Raw genomic sequence first — 25,621 nt, 5'->3', positions numbered from 1 at the left:
TCGACGGAGGTACGCAAAGATTCCCTCATGAAGTTGACGAGGACGGGAAATGGGCGGGGACTATTAAACTCAGAAGACCTTGCGGAGTTGGGGTCCGGCTGCGATTGGATAGTTTAAGTATCGAGCTCGCCGAGGCCAATCGCAGCGCGGCGATGGGAAGCGATCGCGTCAGTCGCGAGGGCAGACGCGCGTGCGCAACGGGCGGAGGTGGGGCGAGAGGCTGGGGTCTCCTTCAGAAAGGGCGCCTGGTTTCGGCGAGGTGGGCGGGGCGAGCGGAGTGACGGCACGGAGACAGCAAGGTAGGGCGGGGTCTTTTATTGACTGGCTGGGGAGCGGGGGGGGGGCTTCTTCCGGCGAGCGGCTCAGGCGTGGCTGGATGGGGCGAGGAAGCGGCGGAACATCTCCAGGGCCGGACCGGGCTTGTACTGCGGCACCATGTGTCCGGCGCCCTGCGGAGAAGGAGGCGAGAAAGGCGAGCCGATGAGGCAGGAGGAAAGGGCGGTTCCCACGTGCAGAGTCAACGGGGAGGCCGCTCAGAGCGGTCCGCCTCCCCGAACCCGCTCCGCTTCCCGCTGAAGAGCCCGTCAATGGTCGGGACTGGCGGGGTTGCCATCGCTAAAAAGTACGATCGCGTGATGTCACGCTTTACCACCACGTGGCTGACCGATGGCAACCCGGCCCCAATTGTTGTCCTAACTCGAGGACTACCTCTACCCAATAGAGATAGTCCTCGATTTACGAACCACAATGGAGCCCAAGATTTGCTGCTCCGGGCAACGTTAAGTGAATTTTGCCCCATTTTACTACAGTCCTTGCCACGGTTGTTAAGCAAACATTAGTAACAGTTGTTAAGTAAATCTGGCTTCCCCGTTGACTTTGTCAGATTACCTTTGTGACCAAGGTAATCATGTGACCTCAGGACACTGCAACTGTCATTTATGAGTCAGATGCCAAATGTTGATCATGTGACCATGGGATGCTACAACAGTCATAAGTGTAAGAAATGATCATAAGTCACTTTCTTCAGTACCATTGTGATTTTGAACATCACTAAATGAACTGTTGTAAATTGGGGACTACCTGTATTGTAACTGATTCCTAGAACAAAATACCTTGTTAGTTTCACACATCCCACAAAGTCGGAACCAAATAAACTGGATTATAATGCAGCATTGCAGGCTAATTCTGCCTGCTGCTGGCAGTTCAAATCTCACCAGGCTCGAGGTTGGCTCCACCTTCCATCCTTCGGAGGTCAATTAAATGAGGACCCAGATTCTTGGGGGCAATATGCTGACTCTGTAAACCGCTTAGGGCTGTAAAGCAGTGAAGCGGTATATAAGTGCTATTGCTATTATGGCTTAGTAGTGGTGTGAAAATTCAGACCTTTGCTTTGTTTCTGGTGATCAGTGCTGGAGCTGTTTCCCACAAGTTCTTCCATAAAACTGAGATGGGAGGTTTTTTGACAGCCACAGCCTTTATAACAAGTATTCAGTAATCATGAGAGAATCAAAACATCTCCACTTTGCCATAGAGGTTCTTTCCAGGAATTGCAAATTACTTTTTCAACTATGCAAAGGCCACTGTGCCTTGAAAAACAACACCTACCCCTTAGTAAAGTAATCATCATTAGCTTCTATGGATAGGGGAAAAGAGAGACTTTGGCTTCTTTGATGTGAGCCTTGGTAAGAATAATAATAATAATAATTTTATTTCTATACCGCCCTTCTCCCGAAGGACTCAGGGCGGTGTACAGCCAATTTAAAAACACAAGACACAACAATAATTAAAAATTAAAATAATTAAATAAATTTGGCCGATTTAAAACCCCAAAAATTTAAAATACCCCAATTTAAAATTATTAAGTCGATAGCCCGGCCTGGCGGAACAACAGGGTCTTCAATGCGCAACGAAACACCCGGAGGTCGGAGATCTTGCGTATTTCCGGGGGCAGTTCATTCCACAGGGCTGGGGCTCCCACAGAGAAAGCCCTCCCCCTTGGTGTCGCCAGCCGACATAACTTGGCTGATGGCACCCTGAGGAGACCCTCTCTGTGGGAGCGGACTGGTCGGTGGGAGGCTATTGGTGGCAGAAGACGGTCTCGAAGGTACCCGGGTCCTATGCCATGGAGCGCTTTAAAGGTGGTAACCAACACCTTGAATCGCACCCGGAAGACCACTGGGAGCCAGTGCAGCTCGCGCAGGAGGGGTGTCACACGGGCACAACGGGTTGCGCCCATAACCACCCGCGCGGCCGCATTCTGGACCAGTTGGAGCCTCCGAGTGCTCTTCAAGGGGAGCCCCATGTAGAGAGCATTACAATAGTCCAGCCGGGAGGTGACAAGGGCATGAGTGACTGTGCGCAAGGCGTCCCGGTCCAGAAAGGGCTGCAACTGGCGGATCAGGCGAACCTGATAAAAGGCCCCCCTGGCCACGGCCGTCATATGCTCTTCTAAAGACAGCCGTGCATCCAGGAGGACACCCAGATTGCGAGCCCTCTCCGTGGGGGGCAAAGATTCACCCCCAATAGTCAGCGATGGCACCTGCTGACTATATCGGGGCGCCGGAAGCCACAGCCACTCGGTCTTGGACGGGTTGAGTCTGAGCCTGTTCCTCCCCATCCAGACCCGCACGGCCTCCAGGCAGCGAGACATCACAGCAAGGGCATCGTTGGGGTGGTCTGGGGTGGAAATGTACAGCTGAGTATCATCAGCGTACAGATGACACTTCACCCCAAAACCACGGATGATCTCACCCAGTGGCTTCACATAAATGTTGAACAGAAGGGGCGAGAGGACCGACCCTTGTGGCACTCCCCATGCGAGATGCCTCGAGGTCGACCTCTGCCCCCCTGCCAACACGAACTGCGAGCGGTCAGAGAGGAAGGAGGAGAACCACCGCAGAACGGTGCCCCCTATTCCTAACCCTCTTAACCGCCGCAGCATGATACCATGGTCGATGGTATCAAAAGCCGCTGAGAGATCTAATAGGACTAGGACAGAGGAGCAACCCCTGTCCCGAGCCCTCCAGAGATCATCCACCAACGCGACCAATGCCGTTTCTGTGCTGTGCCCCCGCCTGAAGCCCGACTGGCACGGGTCTAGATAGATAGCTTCATCCAGGTGCCCGGGCAGTTGTCGTGCCACCACACTCTCAACAACCTTCGCCACAAAACGAAGGTTGGAGACCGGACGGTAGTTAGCTAATTCAGCCGGGTCCAGGGAAGGCTTCTTGAGGAGGGGCCTCACCACCGCCTCTTTCAAGGCGGCGGGAAAGGCACCCTCACTCAGAGAAGCAGTTATAATCCCCTGGAGCCAGCCTCGTGTAACCTCCCGGGAGGCCAGTACCAACCAGGAGGGACACGGGTCCAATAAACATGTGGCGGCACTAATCCTACCCAGGACCCTGTCCACATCCTCGGGAGCCACAGGATCAAACTCCTCCCAGATAATATTCTCAAGGCCTGCTTCTGTCTCCTCCCCTGGACTCATCCAATCGGAGTCCAAGCCATCCCGAATCCGAGCGACTTTATCATGCAGGAATTGCACAAAATCCTCAGCGCGGCCTTGCAAGGGATCTTCCCGCACTCCCCCCCGGAGGAGGGAGTGGGTCACCCTAAACAGGGCGGCTGGGCGGTTCTCTGCAGATGCGATAAGAGCGGAGAAATGATTAGATTTCGCCGCTTTTATCGCCACTAGGTAGGTCTTGATATAAGACCTCACCTGTGTCCGGTCGGAATCGGATTGACTAGTCCTCCAAATGCTCTCTAGGCGTCTTTTCCTTTTTTTTTTTTTTTTTTATTGCAAAAGTTTTACAATTACATTTTCACCCCTTTTTTCACCCCCCCACCTCCCTCCCCAAACTTCCCATCCTCCCTAACCCTCCCTGACCCGCCCCCCCCCCCGGACTTCCCTATTACATACTCATAACTAATAACACTAATATATAAGCCTGAACCCATCCCTCCCCCTATATAATTTTTCCTCTTTAATATTTCTAATACATTATTTTCAAATAAAAGCTATTTGATACTTTCTAGTTTGGTATTTGTTCTGAACATATTCTATCCACCTTTTCCATTCCCATTCATAAGTCTCTTGTGAACAATCCTTTAAATACACTGAAATCTTCGCCATCTCTGCAAAACTAGCCATCTTCAAAGTCCATTCCTCGATAGTAGGCAAAGCTTCATTCTTCCAATATTTACCTATCAACAATCTTGCTGCAGTTATCATATACAATATTAATTTTATTTCACCCCGTGTAAAACCCTTAACTATACCCAATAAAAACAATTGTGGAGAAAATTGAATTTTTTTCTTCAAAACATTCTGCATGACCCACCAAATTTTTATCCAAAAAGCCTTAACTTTCCTACAGGTCCACCAAACATGATAATACGTAGCATCCAAACATTCGCATCTCCAACATTTTGGCTGAACATTAGGGTACATACATGACAACTTTTTGGGATCTAAATGCCATCTATAAAACATTTTGTAGAAATTTTCCCTCAGGTTCTGGGACTGTGTAAATTTAACATTCTGAACCCAAATATTTTCCCATGTTTCCAACATCACTGGTTCTTCAAAATTTTGTGCCCACTTAATCATACAATCTTTAACTAATTCAGTTTCTGAATCCCTTTCTAGCAAAACATTATAAAGCCTTTTAATATGCATTGGACCTTTCTCTCTTATATGTCTAACCAATTCTTCCTCATGCAACATAATACCAGTTTTTTGGTCCTCTTTCCATCTCAATTGTAATTGATTATATTGTAACCAATTTAAATTAATTCCTTCGTCCAACAGTGTCTGTAATGTCTTCAGCTGCCATCTGCCCGCATCTGTAAAAAGAACCTCTTTGTATAAAAACCCCCCGAGTGACATTATATTTGTATTCCACAAAGTATGACCAAGATCCAGCCATAACGGTATTTTATAATCCCATTTGAGTCGGTGCTTCTTCCAAACTCTCATCAAAGATTCTCTAAGTATATGACTTTTAAATACTTTATCTATTTTGTCGTCGTAAAATAAATAAGCATGCCATCCAAATTCAAGATCAAAACTTTCTGCATTCAATATTCCAGCCTTCTTATTTCCAAACCAATCGCTTGTTAAAGTTAAAGCTGCTGCATCATAATATAACTGTAGATTTGGGAGTTTAAGACCTCCTCTTTCTGGAACATCTTGCATAATTTACGCCAGACTGCCAGACTTTCAGTTGTTTATCACTTTTAAGCACCGGAATCATTTGAAACAAAAACAGAAATCTTGGCAAAATATTCATCTTAACTGCTGCTATTCTTCCAAGTAAAGACAGTTGCAGCTTTTTCCAAGTCTCCATGTCTTTCTGAACCTCTCGCCACAACACCTCGTAATTATTTTGAAACAATTTCATATTTGATTCTGCAACCTGAACTCCAAGATATTTTACCTTAGGTACAATTTCAAAACCTGCCCTCCTTTCAAGCTCATGTTTACGATCTTGTGTCATATTCTTAACTATCATTTTAGTCTTTTTTGAATTCAGTCTAAAACCTGAAACTCTACCATAGTCTTGTATAATGTCGTTCATCAGGATTGTTGATTCCATTGGTTGTGATAGGGTAACAACCAGATCATCTGCAAATGCCTTTATTCTATAATCCTCTTGCCTTATCACTATGCCTTTCAGAATTTTTGAGTCCCGTATTGTATTTAGCAAGACTTCCAATGTTAAAATAAATAAAAGTGGGGACAACGGACATCCCTGTCTTGTTCCTTTTTCAATTTTAAACTCTGTCGTCAAACTTCCATTAATAATAATCTGTGCTTTTTGCTCTTGATAAATTGCTGAAATCGCCTGTATAAATTGGTCCCCAAAGCCCATCTTTTTTAAAGTCTTTAGTAGAAAATTCCAATCCACTCTATCAAAGGCCTTCTCCGCATCCAAAAAAACCAGCACTGCAGAAATCTGTTTATTCTTATCAAGATATTCCAATAAGTCTATTACTTGCCTTACATTGTCCTTCATGTATCTGCCCTCAATAAATCCCGCTTGGTCCTCATGAATCACTTTTTGGATTACTGGCATCAACCTGTTGGCTAATACCTTCGCATAAATTTTATAGTCTGTGTTCAAAAGAGATATTGGTCTGTAGTTCTCTGGTTTTTTAGGACCAACTTGTTCCTTTGGTATCAAAGATATATAAGCAGTTGTCCAAGATGGGGGTATTCTACCCCCTTGTTGAATATTGCAAAATAAATCTCTAAGTTGTCCCACCATTTCAGCTTGTAAAGTTTTATAATACACTGCAGTCAAACCATCCGTGCCAGGAGCTTTGGCTGTTTTTAGCTGCTTAATTGCCGCTATTATCTCCTCCTCTGTTATAGGATAATTCATTCTTTCCTTTTGTTGATCAGTAATTTTTGTAACTCTCTTATCCTTTAAATATTTTTCTATAAGTCCATTCTGCACCTCTTCATTGGCATATAATTTAGTATAATAATCCACAAAAGCTTCTTTAATTAATTTTTGTTGAAAAATTTCTTTCCCTCAATGTCTTTTCCGACGCTTCATCTCTCTCAGCTCCTCAGAGAACCAAGGAGCCAATTGAGATCGGCATCGGGTCAGAGGCCGCAAAGGCACGACGCGGTCCAAAGCTCTGGCGGCTGCACTCTCCCAGGCGGCCACCAGCTCTTCAGTCGAGTCGTGTGCCAGAGTCTCAGGAAACGGCCCAAGCTCCATCAGGAACCTTTCGGGGTCCATCAGGCGCCTGGGACGGAACCATTTGGTCGGTTCCGTCTCCCTGCGGCGGGGGAAAGCGGCAGGAAAGTCTAAGTGAAGGAGCGAATGATCTGTCCATGACAAGGGTTTGATGTCTAGATCCCCTCTACCAAGATCATTCAACCACTGACCAGAGACAAAAATCAAGTCCAGAGTGTGTCCCCCTATGTGAGTTGGGCCTTGAACTAACTGGGTCAGGTCCATGGCCGTCATGGAAGCCATGAACTCCCGAGCCGCCTCTGACGCCTCACCCGCAGACGGAAGGTTGAAATCCCCCATGACAATAAGTCTGGGGGTGTCAACCGCCACCCCGGCAATGACGTCGAGTAGCTCGGGCAGGGTCGCTGCCACGTGGCAGGGAGCCAGGTACGCAGTCAGCAAACCCATCTGCACCCCACGGCCCCACTTCACAAAGAGGGACTCACATCCGGCTATCTGAGGAACAGTGGTCTCCCTCGGACAAAGACTCTCCCTAATAATCACCGCCACTCCCCCACCCCTCCCCTGGGCCCTTGGCTGATGAAATGCACGGAAACCTGGTGGGCACATTTCAACGAGGGGGACCCCCCCCTCTTGGCCCAACCAGGTCTCCGTAATACCTGCCAGGTCCGCACCCCCCTCTAAAATAAGATCACAAATGAGGATGAAGAATGACTATTAGATGAGAATTGTCCACTGACCTTTACAGTGAGGAATGTGATGTTTTGGTATTCCTTGAAAAATCCCGCCACTTGATCATTGAAATACCATGGCTGGTATTCACTAAGTACCTGTATGATGAAAGGGCAGAAGGATCAGCTGGGGAGAAACCTGCCTCCCATTCAATGAACTGGAGATCCCAACTTTTTGAACTAATGGACACCTCCTCTGGGAGTTTTTACCAATGGCTCCCCATCAGAAAACACTCATGCCGTCTCATGTCGCAGGGAAGAGATAATTGATGTACTAAATGTTTGTTTGTCTAAAAATTTAAAAACTTTTTTAAAAAAGAAAACACTCATGAGGCTTTTTTCTGCCACTTCTTTTAGCCTCCCTGGAGAACGGTTCAACTGTCAAATAGCTTTTCCTGTTAACTACTAATATCCAGTAGAGCCCGTTTTTAGTCTATGGTAGCCCAAAATCAAGAGTCTGATAGCACTTTTTCCAACAATTAAAGGTGTATGCTTTTGTGAGCCACATATATCTGATGAAATCACCCTTACCTCATAAAAGTTTATGCCAATTTGTTAGTCAGAAAAGGTGTTACCAGACTCCTAATGATTTCTGCTTAACTTTTAGCTGATAGCTACTTTTGTGTAATTTAAATCCATTGTTTGATGTCATGCCCTGTGGAACAAGGCTTTATCCTTGTTGGATAGGTTTTAACCATCTGTATGGCATCTGTTCAGGTACTGGTTGTGTAACCATATTCTCTCATCATCTTTTCTCAATACTAAATATTTGGGCTGTGTGTTTGGAATTCAAAGGAGAAAAGATGCTTCAGAGCATATCATGGATGCTCATGTAGAAACTGCTGCTTTTTTTTCCAGGATCACATAATTACCTCCTTAGCTGCAGTTTGCCTAATTAATTAACTAACCATCCAGCCGATAGGTCTGTAGAGATTCTCAGTCATCCAGGTCATGGTTTTCCCAAAGGTGCTTTTTCAGGAGGCAACCAGACTTCCTTGTTTTTTCTTTTGAAGACGTTTCCCTTGCATCCAAGAAACTTCAGCTCTGACAGTGGCTTCTTCAGCTCCATTCTCCACTATCCTGTCAGAAGCTTCTTGGATGAGAAGCGAAACATCTTCAAAAGAAAAAACAAGAAAATCCAGTTGCCTCCTGAAAAAGCATCTTTGGGACATCCAGCCCATACTAAACTGCCTTACATTAATTACATTGTGGGATAGTTTGAGAAATTCTTGACTGAAGTTAAGATACTTTAGGGCATTTTCCACAATTTTATTAGGGACGTTTCCTAGCCTTAAAAAAAAAAAGAGTAAAGCAAGACTTGATTGTATCAGATACATCCTTTCTTCTGGTAATTGCCACATCATTTTCCAGAGCTTATAACCAGATTTCTCTATGTTCTACTTAAAAACATCTATCTATTTATTTATCAAACTTATATTGCTGCCCATATCACCAAACATTACTCTGGGGAGTACAGAACAAATAAAATAACAAATGTAAACAAGAAACATATAAAACATATTATATTACTAAATATTACAAAAAGCAAATAGAAACCATAATTGGAAAGGATAAGAATGGCCACTTTAAGAATAGATGGTTAAACAGATCTCTGGGTGCCCTAGGTTTGGTAACAAGCAAGTCTTGAGGGCCTATTGGACTATCAAAAGGGGGAGCTAATCTAATTCCTGGGCCCAGGGATAGAGTGGGTGTCCCAGCAGAGCGGATGGGCTGAGAGGGGTCCTTAGAACTCACAGTCTCCCATTTCCAATTCAGTGCCATGACCACTACACCAAACGCTTTCATCACAAAAATTAAGCTTAATTAACAGTTACTTACCATTTTGGAACTTAAGACTCTCTTTTTAGACCCTGTTATCAGGTTTGGTTTTTCTCACACTATTTGATAAATGCAGGCCATTTATCAGAAGGGAATTAATTGAAGATTTCCAGAATGTTCCTTCTTTCTTTGTCTCCCAATAGCCCAAAAGAAAGCTGCACTCCCCACTGGTCTCTTGCCTGTTTTCTTCAACAGAATAATTGAAGGGCCTTTGAGAAGCACCCCTCTTTGGGGTGGCAGCCATTTCAGAAATGTGAAGAACAAATAAATAGCTGCAATACAGGTAGTCCTCGACTTACAATCACAGTTCAGCCCAAAATTTCTGTCACTAAGTGAGATATTTGTTAAGTGAGTTCTGCCCCATTTTATAATGTTTGTTAAGTGAATCACAGCAGTTAATAATACTATTAAGTGAATCTGGCTTCCCCTTTGACTTTGTCAGAAGATCACAAAAACTGAATCACCTGACCCTGGGATGCTGCAACTGCCATAAATATGAATCAGTTGCTAAGCATCTGAATTTTGATCACGTGACCATGTAGATGCTGCAACAGTCGTAAGTGTGTAAACATTCACAAGTCACTTTTTTTAACCATGTAACTTTGAATTGTCACTAAATAAATTGAGGACTACCTGTATTTGTTGCAAATCTTCCATTCCTAAATCAGATTTTTTAATGCCCAAAAGAAAGAAACATTTCCTCAGATACTTACAGGCTGATTTAAAGCATCAGTGAATTTTTCACCCCCCAAAAAGTTGCATGCCATGTCCACATCACCATTATAAACCAGTGCACGAAGATTTTGTGTCAATAACAACTTGTAGAAGGGAGCCATATCCGTATATTGTCTTTGGTAGGTAGCAGATATCTGTGAGCTGTAACAAGAGAAGATCATGAAGGGGCTGTCTCTTCTTTCTTCCCACCACTAAAATTAGATGAGCATGCATGTGCTAAGTACGAGTGACCAGGAAGTTCTCACTTGCCTTTCCACTAAGGGAACTCTTTCCTGCTCATATAGGCCAGCAGAAGTAAATTCATCTGAGTGCCAAGTTGGACGAAGAAAAATATTACGCACTCCTCATGTCTCAGAGAAAGTAAAAGAGAACTTACTTAACGATCATAATTGGAACCAGAATTTTCACTGCTAAGCACCATAAATTATGGCGTGATTGTGCCTTAGCATCGGAAATTCTGGTGTTCCCAATTACCATTAAGCAAATCACTGCAGATTGTTAAGCAAGGATTTCACATGGTCTCGATTTGTGACCTGCTGGTTATCCCATTGACTTTGCTTGTAAGAAGCCAGTGAAGAAGACCACAAGACCACAACGACAACAGTGACTGCACTGTTGTCGTTGCAAATCAGACATGGGGCCCCTGGGTTGCAATCGTGGTCGCAGGGATGCTGCCACCAATGCAAGTGTAAGGACCAGTGGTAACTGCCACTTGTTCAGGACCATTGCAAGTTCAAATAATCACTGAACGAGAGGTTAAGACACCTGTATGTACTGAGGTAAAAATTCATTACCAGCTTGAATTGAATATTGGAATTTGAATGAATTGGAACCTTGATTATGTTAGGTTTTGACTGTTGTTAGCCGCCCAGAGTTATGAAATGAGGTAGGTGGCCCTATAAATTGAAATAAATAATTGCTGTATTATTGAATGGAATATAATATTCAGGCAGAGTGGCTTTGTAAATTAACCTAGTCATGTCTAGAAAGTATGATTTGAAAGTAAACATTTGAAATCCTATTAAAGTTTGTTGGGCCTATGGGACTTGCAGAAAATATATCTGGAAGGCAGCATTTATAAGGCAAATGGCTGACATAGATGGTCCTCCACTTACAACAGTGAGTGAAGTTACACTGAAAGTGACTTACGACTGTTTTTCACAACTATTGCCACATCCCGGTGGTCAGATGATCAAAATTCAGATGCTTTGGCAATTGGTTCAAACTTATGACCATTGCAGTGTCCAAGGGTCCCCTTTTGCAACCTACTGACAAGCAAAGTCAATAGGGAGGCCAATTCACCTAATAACCATGTTACTAACGACTGCAGTGATTCACTTAACAACTATAGCAAGAAAGGTCATAAATGGGACAAAATTCACTTAACAATTGTCTCGCTTAGCAAGAAAAAAGTTGGGCTCCCTTGTGATTGCAAGTCAAGGACTAACTGTACTTCTGTCCACTCTGCAGTGGAACAGGGCAATCGGGAGCACCACTTTATATGGCCAGGTAACACTAATAATTGCAGAGATGAATGGCTATGAAATGTTGTGATTGGAAAGTCAAGGTCTGCCCTCCTCTGGTAGAGCCTTTGCCTCAAACGGCACTTTCCATCTTTTTTTTTTTTTTTTTAATTTGATTTATATGCCGCCCTTCTCCGAAGACTCAGGGCGGCTTACAATGTGCTCAGCAATAGCCTTCATCCTTTTGTATATTTATACAAAGTCAGCTTATTGCCCCCACAAACTGGGTCCTCATTTCACCTACCTTAGAAAGGATGGAAGGCTGAGTCAACCTTGAGCCTTGGCGAGATTCGAACCTGCAGTAATTGCAGGCAGCTGGTCTTAAGCAGCTTAATAACAGGGTGCCTCAAACCCTTGTACTACCATCTGAAGCCTTTAGTTGGTGCTGCCCTAAGTGCTGTTCCGACAGGCGGGGCTGTCTATTTAAGTGGTTTTAAATTGGAGTTTTAACTTGGGGTTTTAAATTTTGGCCGAAACTGTTTAATTGATTTTAATTAATGGCGCTCACATGTAACACCTCTCCTACGCGAGCTGCACTGGCTCCCGGTGGTCTTCCGAGTGCGCTTCAAGGTGTTGGTTCTTACCTTTAAAGTGCTCCATGGCTTAGGACCTGGGTACCTATGAGACCACCTTCTGCAACCAATAACCTCCCACCAACCAGCACGCTCCCACAGGGTGGGCCTCCTCAGGGTGCCGTCACTAAAGCAATGTCGACTGGTGGTTCCCAGAGAAAGAGCCTTTTCTGTGGGGGCACCTACCCTTTGGAACAGGCTACCCCCAGGGATACGAATGATCCCAGATCTTCGTACTTTCCGTCGTGCACTTAAGACCTTTCTATTTCACCAAGCCGGGCTGGCATAAATCTCTTCTAATTGTTCTAAATCTTTATGCTGAAGATTCTTAACCGATGAACCAAATTGGCTTAATCATCTTATATTCACATTTTATATGTATGTTATTTTAACTGTTCACCGCCCTGAGTCCTTCGGGAGAAGGGCGGTATAAAAATTAAATAAATAAATAAATAAATACTTTTTAATGATGATGTCTGTATATTTATGTTTTTAAATTGGCTGTACACCGCCCCGAGTCCTTCGGGAGAAGGGCGGTATATAAATAAAATTAACATTAACATTAACAGGTCCTCTGCCCTGGCTGCCTTTGAGCATCTGAGGCAGAGCCAGTCACCTGCAAAGCTCCCAGTCTGGCAGAGAGCGGGGGATGTGAAGGGCCTGCCGGACGTCATCTCGATTCAGCCAGACATACATGGCAGTGGCATTTATGCATTTGGGCACTCCTGGGATAGAGCCAATGTTCTGGAAATGAGAGCAAAGGTAAGTTGTTACAGAAAAAAAATGCCTCAGAGCCCATCCTCACTGAGGATAATCCAACTCATCATTTGTTCATCCTTTGTTCAGGTCTTCTGCTTTGCCTGTGTTCGGCTGAAAACTTCAGTGCTGAATAGTAATACTTCCAAACTAGCTTTTGCTACTGGATAGTTCAGAAGCAGCACATTTGGTATTCTTGCTTGGACTTAAATTTTGTTCTGAGAAAGCCAAAACTTCTCAAACTGGGAAAAGGTGGATTAAAACCCTGAAAGGCTATGGTTAAGAAAGGGGAAGAAGTCAAAGGGAAACTTTAAAAAAGGAGAGAGGGACCCAATCCTTGGGAGGGGTGATTGTTCCACCAGGGCTTGCTAGTCTGGCCCATCCAGGCCAGCCTCCCTGCACCAGCCACAGACCCTCCTTGGGGAGCCTGAGGAGAAGCAGAAGGCTGCAGCAGAGGATCAGAGGGAGCCTCAAAACCATGCAGATTGGAATGATTACTCGCTTACTGAGCTGGAAGCCTCTTTCTCCCAAGATTTTCCTTTATTAAATAGAAGGTTTGATTTATCTCTTCCTTTGGCAGGAAAATGGCTGGACTTTTGCCATGCAGCTTTCTTTTCAAACTAAAGAATAGGAGGAGTATGGTTGGTATGGTTCAGAAAACCTGTGGTGTGAACGTTTGGGTTTATAGACCATAAAGCATGGTTTGGAAAGTTCTGTCCATCCACTATGTTTGAATTCATCTTATACGTGCAACCATTTGAGGACTTCTCATTTTGTAAATCAATCTCATTCTAAATTTATTTATAAAACAAATGTAGGTAAGCTTTCACAGCATTACAGCATAAAATTTCACCAAAAGCTTTTTGCTTTCATGCATCAACTTGAGCCCCATTTTTATGTTCCCATTGGAACACCAGAATAGGTCAGTTTTTGCCTTCCTGCCTATGGGATTCTTGACCTTGGAAGAAGGATCTCCTTCCCTTATTGTATTTTGTCTGCCATCTCTTCTTCACCTTTCCAAAATGAAAGATGGCAGAGTTGGTGGCCAAAGTGTGGAGAAGGCTTGATCGCGCTGAGCAAATCTTAGCTACAGGCTAGCTATAAATGATGGAGCAAATCCCCTGCAGAAGCAGCCCCAGTGCAGCAAATACTCACCGGCACTGGGACATTGAACTGATAGTGACGGAAGAGGTTGGCCAGGTCGGCTTCATAGCGGCTCTGGTAGAGTGCACCTCCCCAGCAAGAAGCATAAAGATTGTACATGTTGAGGCCAGTTCCAGAAATAAGCTGGTACGCTTTTGATATCTTGGGATGGGAGCAGGGAAGAAGAAACAGACACCAGTCATCTCTGTACATATATATATGATGTCAGCACGTCAAGATCCATTTATCTTAGTGATGAAAACCTGACATATATATATAATGTCTAATAAAAATGCACAAGGGCCTCTTCTGTCTGATTTCTCTTGGCTCCTGTTCAGGTTCAGGCCTGCTTGCTGGTGGGGAGTGGGTGTGGATGTACAGCTTTTGTCAGCTGTGTCAGACCACCACAGTCCGCTAGTGACTCCTCTGACATTGAGGTGGGAGACCATCATGGTGCTCGCTGACCCACTGCAGAGCCCTGGGATGCTGAAGTTGGAGACACCACTGGTGGGGCAGCTGATGGAGGTGGGGGCCAAGAGGTTGGAGGCTGAAGGACTTTGCCATTGTGGCCCTGTTGGAAGTCTCAGCAGCGAGTGACAGATCAGGATTTTACAGGTCAGAGGCAGGCAATGTGCAAGGGGGGGGCACCACTAACTGGGTCAGGAGGCTGTGGGCCAGTTCCAAGAGTGCACTTAGGAGTGGAGAGCTGGCACTGAACTGCAGGAGTGGCTGGATGGGCATCTGCTGCCTTTGGTTTCTGCTCTGGATTGTGTCAGTTTGGGTAGAGGTCCCAGAATAGGACCCCTGGCGTTTCCCCCATAACTTTCAAGGATATGATTTGTGCCCCCCCCCCCATCCATAGCAGGGAGAAACTGGGTACCCTTTCCCTGCAGGAGCTTGGCCCCCTGATGCTACTGAGTACTTGGGCAGGTGCAGTTGGGTTGTGAGGTTGGCTGTGCATGCCTTTGCCTGAGGAAAGGCATGTGGCTAGAGAGATGGGAGGGCAAGCTGAGACATCCCTGTGCTTAGGGAAGGATGGCAGGGAGCATAGGTAGTTTGTATTTGGGGACCTCCAAGCTTGGCTTGAAAGCAAGCCTGGTGTCCAGTCTTTAGGTTTACCTTCCAGTACTGGATCTTGGACCCACTTGCTTCCCCCATGTTCCCCCCACCCCCCCACCCACCTGAGCTGGCCAGGCTGCCTGCAGTCTGCCAGAGAGCTGTAGCTGAGGGTGGGGCAGACCCTGCATCTTCCCATTCCTAATCCAATCCCTTAACCGCAACATTGAATTACCAACACTGTTGCTTATTTATTTTCAGAACAAAACAGAGTTCCCTTTGTGGCAAAGAAGAAATGGGCTGTTCTTGAGATTCAGACGTTGAGAATTAAAAATATAAATATGAATTCAACCTAATCACTTACTGCTGTAATGCAGTCCCTGTTGTCATTGCTGGCGTAATTGCAGTTTCCTCTAGTGCAGCAGCTTTCCACAAGAGAGGACCACAGGCTGCAGGCCGGAAAAGTGGAGAGAAGCGATCAGGCAGAGGAACCCGTAAAACAACCTCCTCTCCTCCTACCTACCAAAAATACCCAATTTGCTCAAAGGAAATTCTGCAACTTCCCAGCCATTCCTCCTGGGGTTGCTGTGCCTGGAATGTTTGCCTGAGGAGGAACTAACACTAAAGGTGGGATAGGAAGCATTCTTCTAATCTGCCAAAATATTAGAATACCGGGGTGGGGTGGGGTGTCAACATCTGTCCCAGAAGGAAGCCATGTTGCTGGTTCCAAGTTGGGGGCTATTTGGGAACAAGGGACAAGTTTAGCGGGATTCTTTTGGAGTCATGATTGAGGTCAGCCTTACAAATCTTGGTAGTAAATAAATAAATATTCACCTTTTTCCTCCTATCATACTGAGCTTTCAAAAAAATCTTAATATTTTACAAACCTGTGTGCCAACTTTAATTGAAAGAAAAAGGTTTTGTGCATAAAATTTTGACTCCCGACATATTTGTTTGGTATACTCTGGCAGAAAGCATAATTATTGTAGGAGAGGACCAGGCTGAGCCTGAGGGAGGGGTCAAACGCATCATAAGTCACAAGTCCCTTCACACCCACAAGAGATCTAAGTCCAGCCTCGAATGCCTTCTTAATTTCTGCTCGTTTCCCTTGACCATTAGTAGCTCAGATTCTTGTAGAGAGCTTAAGTTTCCAATGAAATATTCATTTGAACTGGCTGAATCTCCTGATTTCCCTGGTGCTTGATAATTTGTTTGGGAATAAATACCATTCTTAGTAGAAAAGGAGGCTATCTGCATTTGTTATAGCACCATAAGATAAGACAAGAAGCAAGTAGAGAAGATGGAAACTAATCAAGCCAAGTCTCTTGCTTGAGCAGGGGATTGGACTAGAAGACCTCCAAGGTCCCTTCTGTTTCGTTCTGCAATACACAAGTGCCTGACTCTTAACAAGTACAGTGAGCGAAAGGCACTGCAAGGAGACTGGGTTGGGTTGGTCTTGATGTTCTCTGGGTAACCACTAGGGGATTCCCGCGAGCAAGGTAAGTCCAGCTTGTAATCCCCCAAACTAGCAGGCCTTTTGCCCCTCCAGACCACTGGGATTCAGGGGCTGAATTCTGCTCCCCCGCCCTGCCATACTCACTCTTCTCCCAGCACTCCGTGCGAGTAGGCAAATTCCATCAGGGTCTGATCATTGAGGGAATAGCTGCTCATGCCGTTGCCAACCCCAAATCCCTGAGAAATGGGAGAGCAAAAGGTTATCCTGAGGAAGCAGCTGAAGGGAGGGCGGACTTTGCTAGGACTGGGCTGGAGTCAGAAGGGGTCTGCCCTTCAGGGTGTCATTTTGGAGGGGCTCTGTTCTCCAAGATAGAGTCCCCCAGATGTGATGGCAATCAGTAGCTTCACAGAACAGATTGTATGTCATGAAGCAAGTTGGCTTTTCCTAGATTTTGACATCTTACTTTGGCTGTTTGATTGTGACTATACAGGTAGCACTTGACTTACGACCACAATGGAGCCCAAAATCTCAATTGCTAAGTGAGACACTTGTTGAGTGAATTTTGTCCTGTTTTACGACCTTTCTTGCCACGATTGTTAAGTGAATCACTGTAGTTGTTAAGTTAGTACACAGTTAAATGAATCTGGCTTCTCCATTGACTTCGCTTGTCACAAAAGGAGATCACATTAAGAATTAAGGAGAAACTTCCTAACAGTGAGGACAATTAACCAGTGGAACAGCTTGCCTTCAGAAATTGTGGACATTCCATCACTGGAGGTTTTAAAGAAGAAACTAGACAGTCTGAAATGGCATAGGTTCTCCTGCTTGAGCAGGGGGCTGGACTAGAAGATCTCCAATGCCCCTTCCAGATTCTATCCTGTCCTGTCCTATCCTTTTCTATTCTCAGATCCTGGGGGACAAAAGGCAAGAGGCTACCTTTAGAGGAAGCCACCAAAACCAGAACTTCTTTCACAGCTCTAGGGTCTTCCAAGGTGGCTGGTTAAATGTGAAAAAAGACCTCAACTTGTTTTCATCCTTGCAAGCTCTGTTGTTTGTGAAAATAAAGGAAGTAGGGTGACATCTCAAGAGTTGCGTTTCTGAATAGAGAAGGCATTTCCTAATCACCAGGAACTCTAATCCTGATCCCAGTTGACTGGTGAGAAGAACTTCTTGGGGTGCGATTATTTTTACCTTCAGATTGATGGCTGCTGACCCCTCCACAATCTTGGCAGTCAGAGTGGGAACATAGATTCCGCCATAGCTCTCCCCAAACACATAAAAGTCATTCTGAGCAAAATCTGGAAATTTGGTAAAGAAGCTCCGGAGAGCTTGGTAGTTCTCTTCAGCAACCTGAAAGGGAAAGATGTCAGGTGCAGCACATGCCTATTCTGCCTATAACATAGGAATTCCAGAGTGTTTGCTTTCCTTGAGAACAGATAGATAACCAAGAAAGGAGAATTTGTAGCTCAGGGTTGAAATGAGGGCTCCTTGATGCTCTCTGAGCTTGGTGGTGTTCTTGCAGACGTTTCCTTACCTAGACTAGGTAACGTCATCAGGTAACACATAAATAACATTCTATAGAGTTTAAGGGGAGTCGGTCCTGCTTGACTGGGTGTTTCCCAACAAAAGAAACCACAACCCAAGTGTTCAGCTTGAGAAGGACCACCACACAAGTTGATCCACAAGCAAGGCTTGGAACGAGACCAAGGGATGAGGGGGTAGACCAGGAAGACACATCAGTTCCTACCTCCCCATAGAGTTGCACACAAACTGGCTAGGTAGATGCCAGGCCAAGCTCAGCCACCAAACAAGTGAGACGTGTCCCAGCTACCAAGATGCTGGTTCTGCCACTGGGGCATCCCGGACAGGCTGCCCCTCATTGACAGATCCTTTAGACCCCATGTCTCTGCTGGTTTGCTGTGGGGCAGCCTTCACACAGCCACTTGGGCAGACAGAATCGGAAGGGGCTCACCTGGCTGTCGCTGACAGGATTTCCATAGCCTGTGGCATAGGAGTAGCCCACTCCACCAGGAGACTCCACGTAAAGCATGTTGGCCACCTTGTTCCAGCTGTCGGGGTTCAAGTAGAGTGTGCCATTGTCATGCAGCTGTAAAGAAGAGGAAAGGAAGGTGCCCTTGCAAATGGTCATCACGTTTTGCATGGCGAAAGTTGCCAGCTTCCCCCCCCGCCCCCCCCGTACGCGTCCATGACAGAGACTGCTGGGCAGCAGATCCTTCCTAGGGCTGGCCCTGAGAACAAATTGCCCACAATGGGTGTGCTGTTGTGGCCAGTTCTACAACTTCCTTTGAAAACTATTCTCATGACCAGGAAAATGCTTAGCAGCCAAAGGACGAGGTAGAACAAAGTTCCCCCCCCCCACCCCCGGAATATCCAATCTTTTGTTGATACTACACATCTTCACAACTCAACAGAGAAATCTGTTGTGAAGAATCAGCTATAAACTGGGGGGGGGGTGGTTGTTAATATGGGAAAAAAGGGAACGTCCATGACACTTGTGAAGGAAGGCATGGAGTGGGGAGAGGAAAGGCCCAAGGAGCACAGCATGCCCTGGTCCCCTTGGGGCTTCTTGTGTGTTTTTTCTGGCCCTGGCCCTGGCCCTTAGTTGTGCCCTGGTGAAGCGGGCATAGCTACCAAGGCCTTGTGCCCTGCCTGCTTGCTTTCTCCATGAAAGGAGGTTGGCTGACTTAGGGCTTGCTCTGGCGAGGGGGCATCCTACTGCAGGGTTTCACTCAAAAAACTCTGGTTATGATCACCACAGGATGAAGTTGTGTGAAGGCAGCCACAGATCTTGAGGGAGAAAGTATAACAATATGCGGAAATGGCCTTGGAAGAGGGTGAAGAGACACAGCCTCGTGGTCGGATGCTGAGCCCATGTCAAGCACGTGAATGGAGCAGGAGGCTCAGGAGCGACCCCCCCCCCCTAGTTTCTTGGGCTGTAAAGGAAATAAGAGCAGTGGGGAGGGAGATGCATTTTCAGACTTGCATGATTCTATTAATGTAACTTTTTCTAAGTTCATCTGGCTGTGTTTCCTGTTTGGTCTACCTTGCAAGGTCTTGCACTATTTCCAAAGGGCCAGAGCTAGTTTGTGAAGTCCAAGTAAAGGCCATCTATTTTGGAGTACTAGTGGAGCTGAGTGGCTCCTAAATAACTGGAGCATCTGGGTCAGGCAGGGCTTCAAGGACAGAAGTAAGGACCTGTAGCAGATGTGATTTCCTCTCAGGCCCTTTTCTCTAGAGCACAGCCCAGCATGCCTCTCCCAGCCAGACTCACATGGAAAGGTCCGTTCTCAGCCAGAAAGCCCTCCATCGAGCTGCAACCAGGACCCCCATTCAGCCAGAGCACCACGGGATCAGCAGCAGGGTTGCCCTGAGACTCCACAAACCTAGAATAACAGAATAACAGAGTTCGAAGGGACCTTGGAGGTCTTCTAGTCCAATCCCTGCTCAAGCAGGAGATCCTATCCAGTGGTGGGATTCTACCGGTTTGCACCGGTTGGTAGAACTGGTTGTTAAGTAGTTAAGTAGTTAATCAGTTCGGAGAACTGGTTGTTAAAAGAAATCTCCTCTTGTTTTTTTCCACTTTACAAGGTTAATCCTGTAAGAAATTACAACATTCTGTGTTGTTTCCTAGCCTAATCTTTATTGCCCTGCTTATGGAAACTGCCTCTCTGGCAGTATTTAATTTAATTTAATTTAATTTAATTTATCACATTTCTATGCCGCCCAACTCCCAAGGCGGCTTACAGCAAAAATAATGCGAACAATGAACATAGAAAAATTATTTAAAAACATTATAAAAACATTTTAAAAACATTAAAAGCCCATGCACACCATTCATGACCGGATCTCACAAGATTGCAACAGCGAGATCAATGGCCCCAGGCCTGCCGGAAAAGCCAGGTCTTCAACGCTTTCCGGAAGGCCAATAGGGTGGGGGTAGTCCGGATCTCAGGAGGTAACTGGTTCCAGAGAGCTGGGGCAGCCACAGAGAAGACTCTCCCCCGCGGGCCCGCCAGCCAGCATTGTTTAGCCTAGACTTACTGTCACTTCCGGTTCCGGAGGTTCTCTGAGGTTTTTTTTTTTGCTTGACTTTCTTAAAGGGGAAGGGTTGTTTTAAGCTTTTTACACTGCTGTTGGGAAGAAATACTCCCCTGTTGGAGGTCTTCCAGCCAGGGTGCAATGATCAGCACTTTGAAGAAATAATTGAATACGAAGCAAAAGCTTTTAATGACAAGGAACCAAGATGTTCTAGCTAGCCAATTCAGCAAAGCTTATTGACTAGCTAGAAAGATTGACATTCAAACGTGAGTTTACATACCCTTTCTGACTTTTGGTCTAAAACTGGGTTTTGGTGAAGTTTAATTCTGTGCTTGGTGATGTTTAATCCTGTGTTTAGTGATGGGATAATTTTCCCTATTCAGCTTTGTTTGGAAGGAAAAATGTTAATCTCTGTTCCTGAAAAGAAGCAGCTTTGGAAATCTGACTAGTTCTGTGTCTATTTGTTCTGGTAATTGGTTTAACAAGCAACAGATACTCTGTTTGCTCCTTGGCTTCATTCTGGAGAGCTTAAACGACCTCTCTGCTAAAGAAACCCTTTATAACACTTTATGAGCAAGAGTTGGCTGCTGATAGTTATCATTGCATTTTAACTATTTTAATTCCTCAAGGTGCTCTGGGCACCCTCCCTGATTTGTAACTCCAGTTTGCAGGTATTTCTAATCTAATGATTGGTATTTAGGGCAGCTTTTTGCAAACAAAGAAGCTTTTTGTATTTTTATACAGGTAATCCTCGATTTACAACAGTTACAATGGCCCTGGAAAAAGTGACTTATGACTGTTTTTCACACTTATGACCATTGCAGCAAACTGTCATTAGGGCAAAGAAGCGATGCCACATGACCACCTGGCCATGCCCACCGAGTCACATAAAGCACCGCTGTTGTGAAATGAGTGATACGGTTGTTAAGAATGCTGCAATGGGCATAAATGATGACCCGTCATAAGTGCAAGGACCAGTCAAAAGTGCGAGGGCCTGTCAGAAATCACTGTTTTCAGCCCTCTGGGTAGTCCTTTTGTGCATATGGACTACTCAGAGGGCTGAAAAAGTTATTTTTGACATGTCCTCACACTTTTGACCAGTCCTTGCACTTATGACTGTCCTCACATTTTACGTTTTTTGCCCTATCTTGTCACCATGGTGAAGAGAAGCAGTTGTGAAATGAGTGACATGGTTGTTAAGAATGCTGCAATGGGCATAAATGTGAGGATGGTCATGAGTGTGAGGACCAATCAAAAGTGCGAGGACTGGTCAGAAATGACTTTTTTCAGCCCTCTGAGTAGTCCCTATGCACATAGCCACGGCCACCCGGTCACATGATTAGCTAGCCATGCCCACCCGGTCATGACCTCCAAGCCATGCCACAGCCACGACCACGGCCACAGAACTGGTTGTTAAAAAAATTGAATCCCACACTGATCCTATCCCATTTCAGATAAGTGGCTGTCCAGTCTCTTCTTAAAAGCCTCCAAGTGATGGACCACCCAGAAATTCTGAAGATTAGCCATTCCACTGGTTAATGGTTCTCATTTGTCATGAAATTTCTCCTTAGTTCTAGATTGCTACTCCTTGAATAGTTGCAATCCATTGTTTTTTGTTTGCCTACTTTGGAAAATAGGTAGATTGCCTCTTCTTTGTGGTAGCCCCTCAAATATGTTGTGGCCTGCTGGCCGCCAGCCCCTCTAGCAGCCGAATCAGGTGAGGAGGAGGCGTGGGGGTCAGGGCCAGCATCAGGACAATCTGAAAGCTCCAAGGGAGAAGAGGGAATGGAGCTGTCAGAGATAGAGACAGAGGCGGAGCCTGGGTCGTCCATCAGCTCTCAGATGGAAAGTTAACAGTCCCCAAGTCTGGAGGTGGCTGATGAGGAAGAGGAGGAACAGCTGGAACAGATGTGCAAAGGCAGAGGAGAGGAAAGCAGTGGAAATCTGTGGGCCGATCCTTGGGACAGAAGAGCCACCGCTCTTTAGCGAAGCCCCACCCTAGCTCTGGGGATAAGAGGCAGAGGGCGGAGATGAATAGATGTGACAGACAACTATTCATCTCCTTGCCGGACAGACTTGTTAACCTGCTGTGAGAGACAGAGAGATTTTTTGCCGGGGCTGCTGGGGCTCCTAATATTTAGGTAACTACAGATGGTTTGTCATGTTTGGGAGCTGGGTCAGAACAAAATATTGGAACACTGCTATCATGTCACCCCTAGTCTTTCTTTTCATTAGACTAGACATACCAGTAGTGAAATCCCAAAATTTTCCCTACCGGTTCTGTGGATGTGGCTTGGTTAGGCATGGCTTGGTGGTCATGTGACTGTATGGGCGTGGCCAACTGGGTGGGCAGGAATGATTCCTGCAGACCCCGCTGTTGCTTGAGCAGGGAGGATGACACTGAGGAGGAGAAAAACCGTGCAGTTGTGTGCCAGGGGGCTGGCCCTGCAGTGGTGGCTTGAATGGCACAACTAAAGTTGTGCTCACTGGTGAATGTTGGCGCGGGGGCCTTGGCTGCAGTGCTGCTCCAACCAGCCAGCCCAAGTCCAAACTGGGCTGGCTGCTCCATCCCCACAGGTGGCTGGGCAATGCTGCGCACAGAGCATTAAGTAGCTGTCAGCTCCGCGGCTCTTTGCCAGTGGCCAGCCTGGTGAGGAAGCGCATGGCCTTGGCTCTGTGCTCAGGGAAGCAAGGGGGAATGGCGTGACAGCGGCTTCCCTGCTCAGCCCTGACAAGCGATGCACGGTGCCCACACCATTGTCCCAAGAGAAGCAGAGAAGATAGCTGCTTGCAAGCAGACAAGCAGAGATAGAAAGCGTATCTGAAACAAAGATAAAGCAATACTTAGAAAGGTCTGAATTACCTAAAATACCAGAAAAATACAAGAAGGCTTTGGAAGAAAGAATAACGATGATGGAATTACAGAGGGGATTAAAAAACAAAAGAACAGTAAAATACCGGGTCCAGATGGTTTGCCAGCAGAGTTGTACAAAATATTACAGGATGTAATTAGCAATACAATGTTGGAAGTATTTAATAAACTTTTAGTAAATGCAAAAATATGCAACTCTTGGGTAGAAGCATATATTACTCTTATACCAAAAGAAGACACAGACTTACAACAAGTTAAAAATTATAGACCAATTTCCTTGTTAAATGCAGATTATAAAATATTTGCATCAATAATGACAAATAGATTGAAGAGATTGTTAAATGAATTTATTCACACAGATCAAAATGGTTTCTTTCCAAAGAGACAGATCAGAGACAATATGAGGACAATCTTAAATACTTTGAAATATTATGAAGTACACCCAGAAAAGCAAATGACATTGATGTTTCTTGACGCACAGAAGGCTTTTGATAATGTGAACTGGCAATTTATGATAAAACAATTGCAGACTATGGACTTTGGGGGAAGATTTATAAATATGATTGAGGCAATTTATAGTAAGCAATCTGCAAAGGTGATAATAAATGGAGATATGACAGAGAAGGTTAATATTATGAAAGGAACAAGGCAGGGATGTCCTCTATCCCCATTGCTATTTGTGTTGACATTAGAGGTGTTAAATAGAAATATAAGACAAAATGAAGAGATAAAACGGATGAAAATTAAAAAAGAATATAAACTACAAGCATTTGCAGATGATCTAGTGTTTATTTTAAAGGAGTCAGCGGACGTCTGCAGCTGACAACTATAATGAATACGAGGAGCACATCTAGGTAGCTTTTCTGCCCTTGCATTCATATGGCTCATGCTGACCATATCAGAAAGCAGAATTTCCACACATAATTGGCTAGTACGGGTACAGCTCTTGACTTTTTCAGCTCTACCTTATCTGCAGTTCTTAGGAAGATGATATTTCTTCTGAAAATAAACTGGCATGTGGTAAAGAGCCCTTCTGCAGCAGAAGCCCTCTGTTTAGGAAGCATCTGTTCTCCAGTACCCCTGTTCTCCTACTTACCAGTAATGGAAATACTGGCCAGGGCCTGCTGGGAGGTAGCCTGACCATTGTCGGAAGGCTGGGACTTCAGACAATCCTGGCAGAGAAGAGACAAGATCTGGTGTATATTGCCCGAGGCAGAGGCCAAGGATGGCACAGAAGACGGCATACCAGCAGCTGGCCATCCTAAAGCTATAGGGCAGCTGGACTCTCAGCCACCTTATATCACAGTCCTCCTGTTTGCTCACTTAATTAAAAAAACAAATCCCAATCACACATCACACAGTACCATTCCTTTGTCAATAAAGGGAAACAATGGGTTGCAGGTTGTACCAGCAAAACATACTTGTTTGCCTAACAAATTCAAGTTCCAACTGACATTCTTTTAAAAAAAAATCAGGCATATTTTAAGCATAAGAAACATCAGGAATCTGCAGCATTTAAACTCTTCAAATGCAGACATATTTCTGAAAGCCACAAATATTAATAAATAATCATCATATCCCTCATGATACACTTAAACTTGAGATCTTCTGATTTCTAATTTGGTTTACCCTGAATCTCCCTTTTCCTATGTAGTCTAACTCCTTAACCACATCATCAGCAACACTGTTGACTATTGCTTTTCTCCAAAGGATGTAGAGCTGCATCAGAACTAAATGGCATTCCTTTTTTTTCAAAGAAAAAGTGGGATCTTCTTGATATTTAGTCTTTTATTATTTATTATTTGATTTGTATACCGCCCTACTCCCGAAGGACTCAGGGCGGTGAACAGCCACAGAAGAAAAACACAGTTTTCTAGAATTAACAATATAGAAATGAATTAGATGTAGCCACTCATGTTGTAATGTAGTTAGGCTCCATTCACTGACAACCTAGTTGGGGGTAGCCCTGGCACTACTTACTGTATTTTTGAAAGGTGATCAAGAATCACTTGAGGGTGCAGCACTGCCAGAGGTCTCCACTCTTGGCTTCAGGCTGTGCTGGAGGAAGCTGTGTGCGACCCTGATTTTACAAGTCACCTTATTTCTCACCAGGAGTTCTGCTCTGGGGATGATGGTTCAAACACTTGCCTGTAAAAGTGACAAGCTGGG

The 25,621-nt window shown here is 45.1% G+C and overlaps 1 protein-coding gene across 1 annotated transcript; it reads right to left on the bottom strand.

Moving 5' to 3' along the window:
- Positions 1 to 352: 352 nt before the first annotated feature.
- Positions 353 to 24,712, bottom strand: LOC139323571 (lysosomal protective protein-like). Its single transcript, XM_070952977.1, has 11 exons — positions 24,549 to 24,712; positions 19,814 to 19,925; positions 18,494 to 18,628; positions 17,713 to 17,871; positions 16,666 to 16,757; positions 15,430 to 15,514; positions 14,022 to 14,171; positions 12,727 to 12,854; positions 9,994 to 10,156; positions 7,451 to 7,540; positions 353 to 449 (listed from the first exon to the last, which is right to left on the bottom strand). The coding sequence occupies exons 1-11, from the start codon at positions 24,710 to 24,712 to the stop codon at positions 363 to 365; spliced, it is 1,365 nt and encodes a 454-aa protein (XP_070809078.1). The 3' UTR covers positions 353 to 362.
- Positions 24,713 to 25,621: the final 909 nt, after the last annotated feature.

This window comes from Pituophis catenifer, unplaced genomic scaffold, assembly GCF_029215685.1.
Source record: "Pituophis catenifer annectens isolate HBS135680 unplaced genomic scaffold, rPitCat1.0.hap2 SCAF_13, whole genome shotgun sequence".
NCBI lineage: Eukaryota > Metazoa > Chordata > Lepidosauria > Squamata > Colubridae > Pituophis > Pituophis catenifer.
This window is presented reverse-complemented; position numbering and strand designations above follow the sequence as displayed.

What these genes read in the sequence shown, in the direction of transcription:
- LOC139323571 (XM_070952977.1), bottom strand. Translation starts at nt 24,712, where the DNA reads ATGGCCAGCTGCTGGTATGCCGTCTTCTGTGCCATCCTTGGCCTCTGC. An exon ending in GGCCAGTATTTCCATTACTG is followed by an intron (nt 19,926 to 24,548) that starts GTAAGTAGGAGA and finishes CTGTTATTCTAG; the next exon opens with GTTTGTGGAGTCTCAGGGCA. An exon ending in AGTTCAATGTCCCAGTGCCG is followed by an intron (nt 12,855 to 14,021) that starts GTGAGTATTTGC and finishes TCTCATTTCCAG; the next exon opens with AACATTGGCTCTATCCCAGG.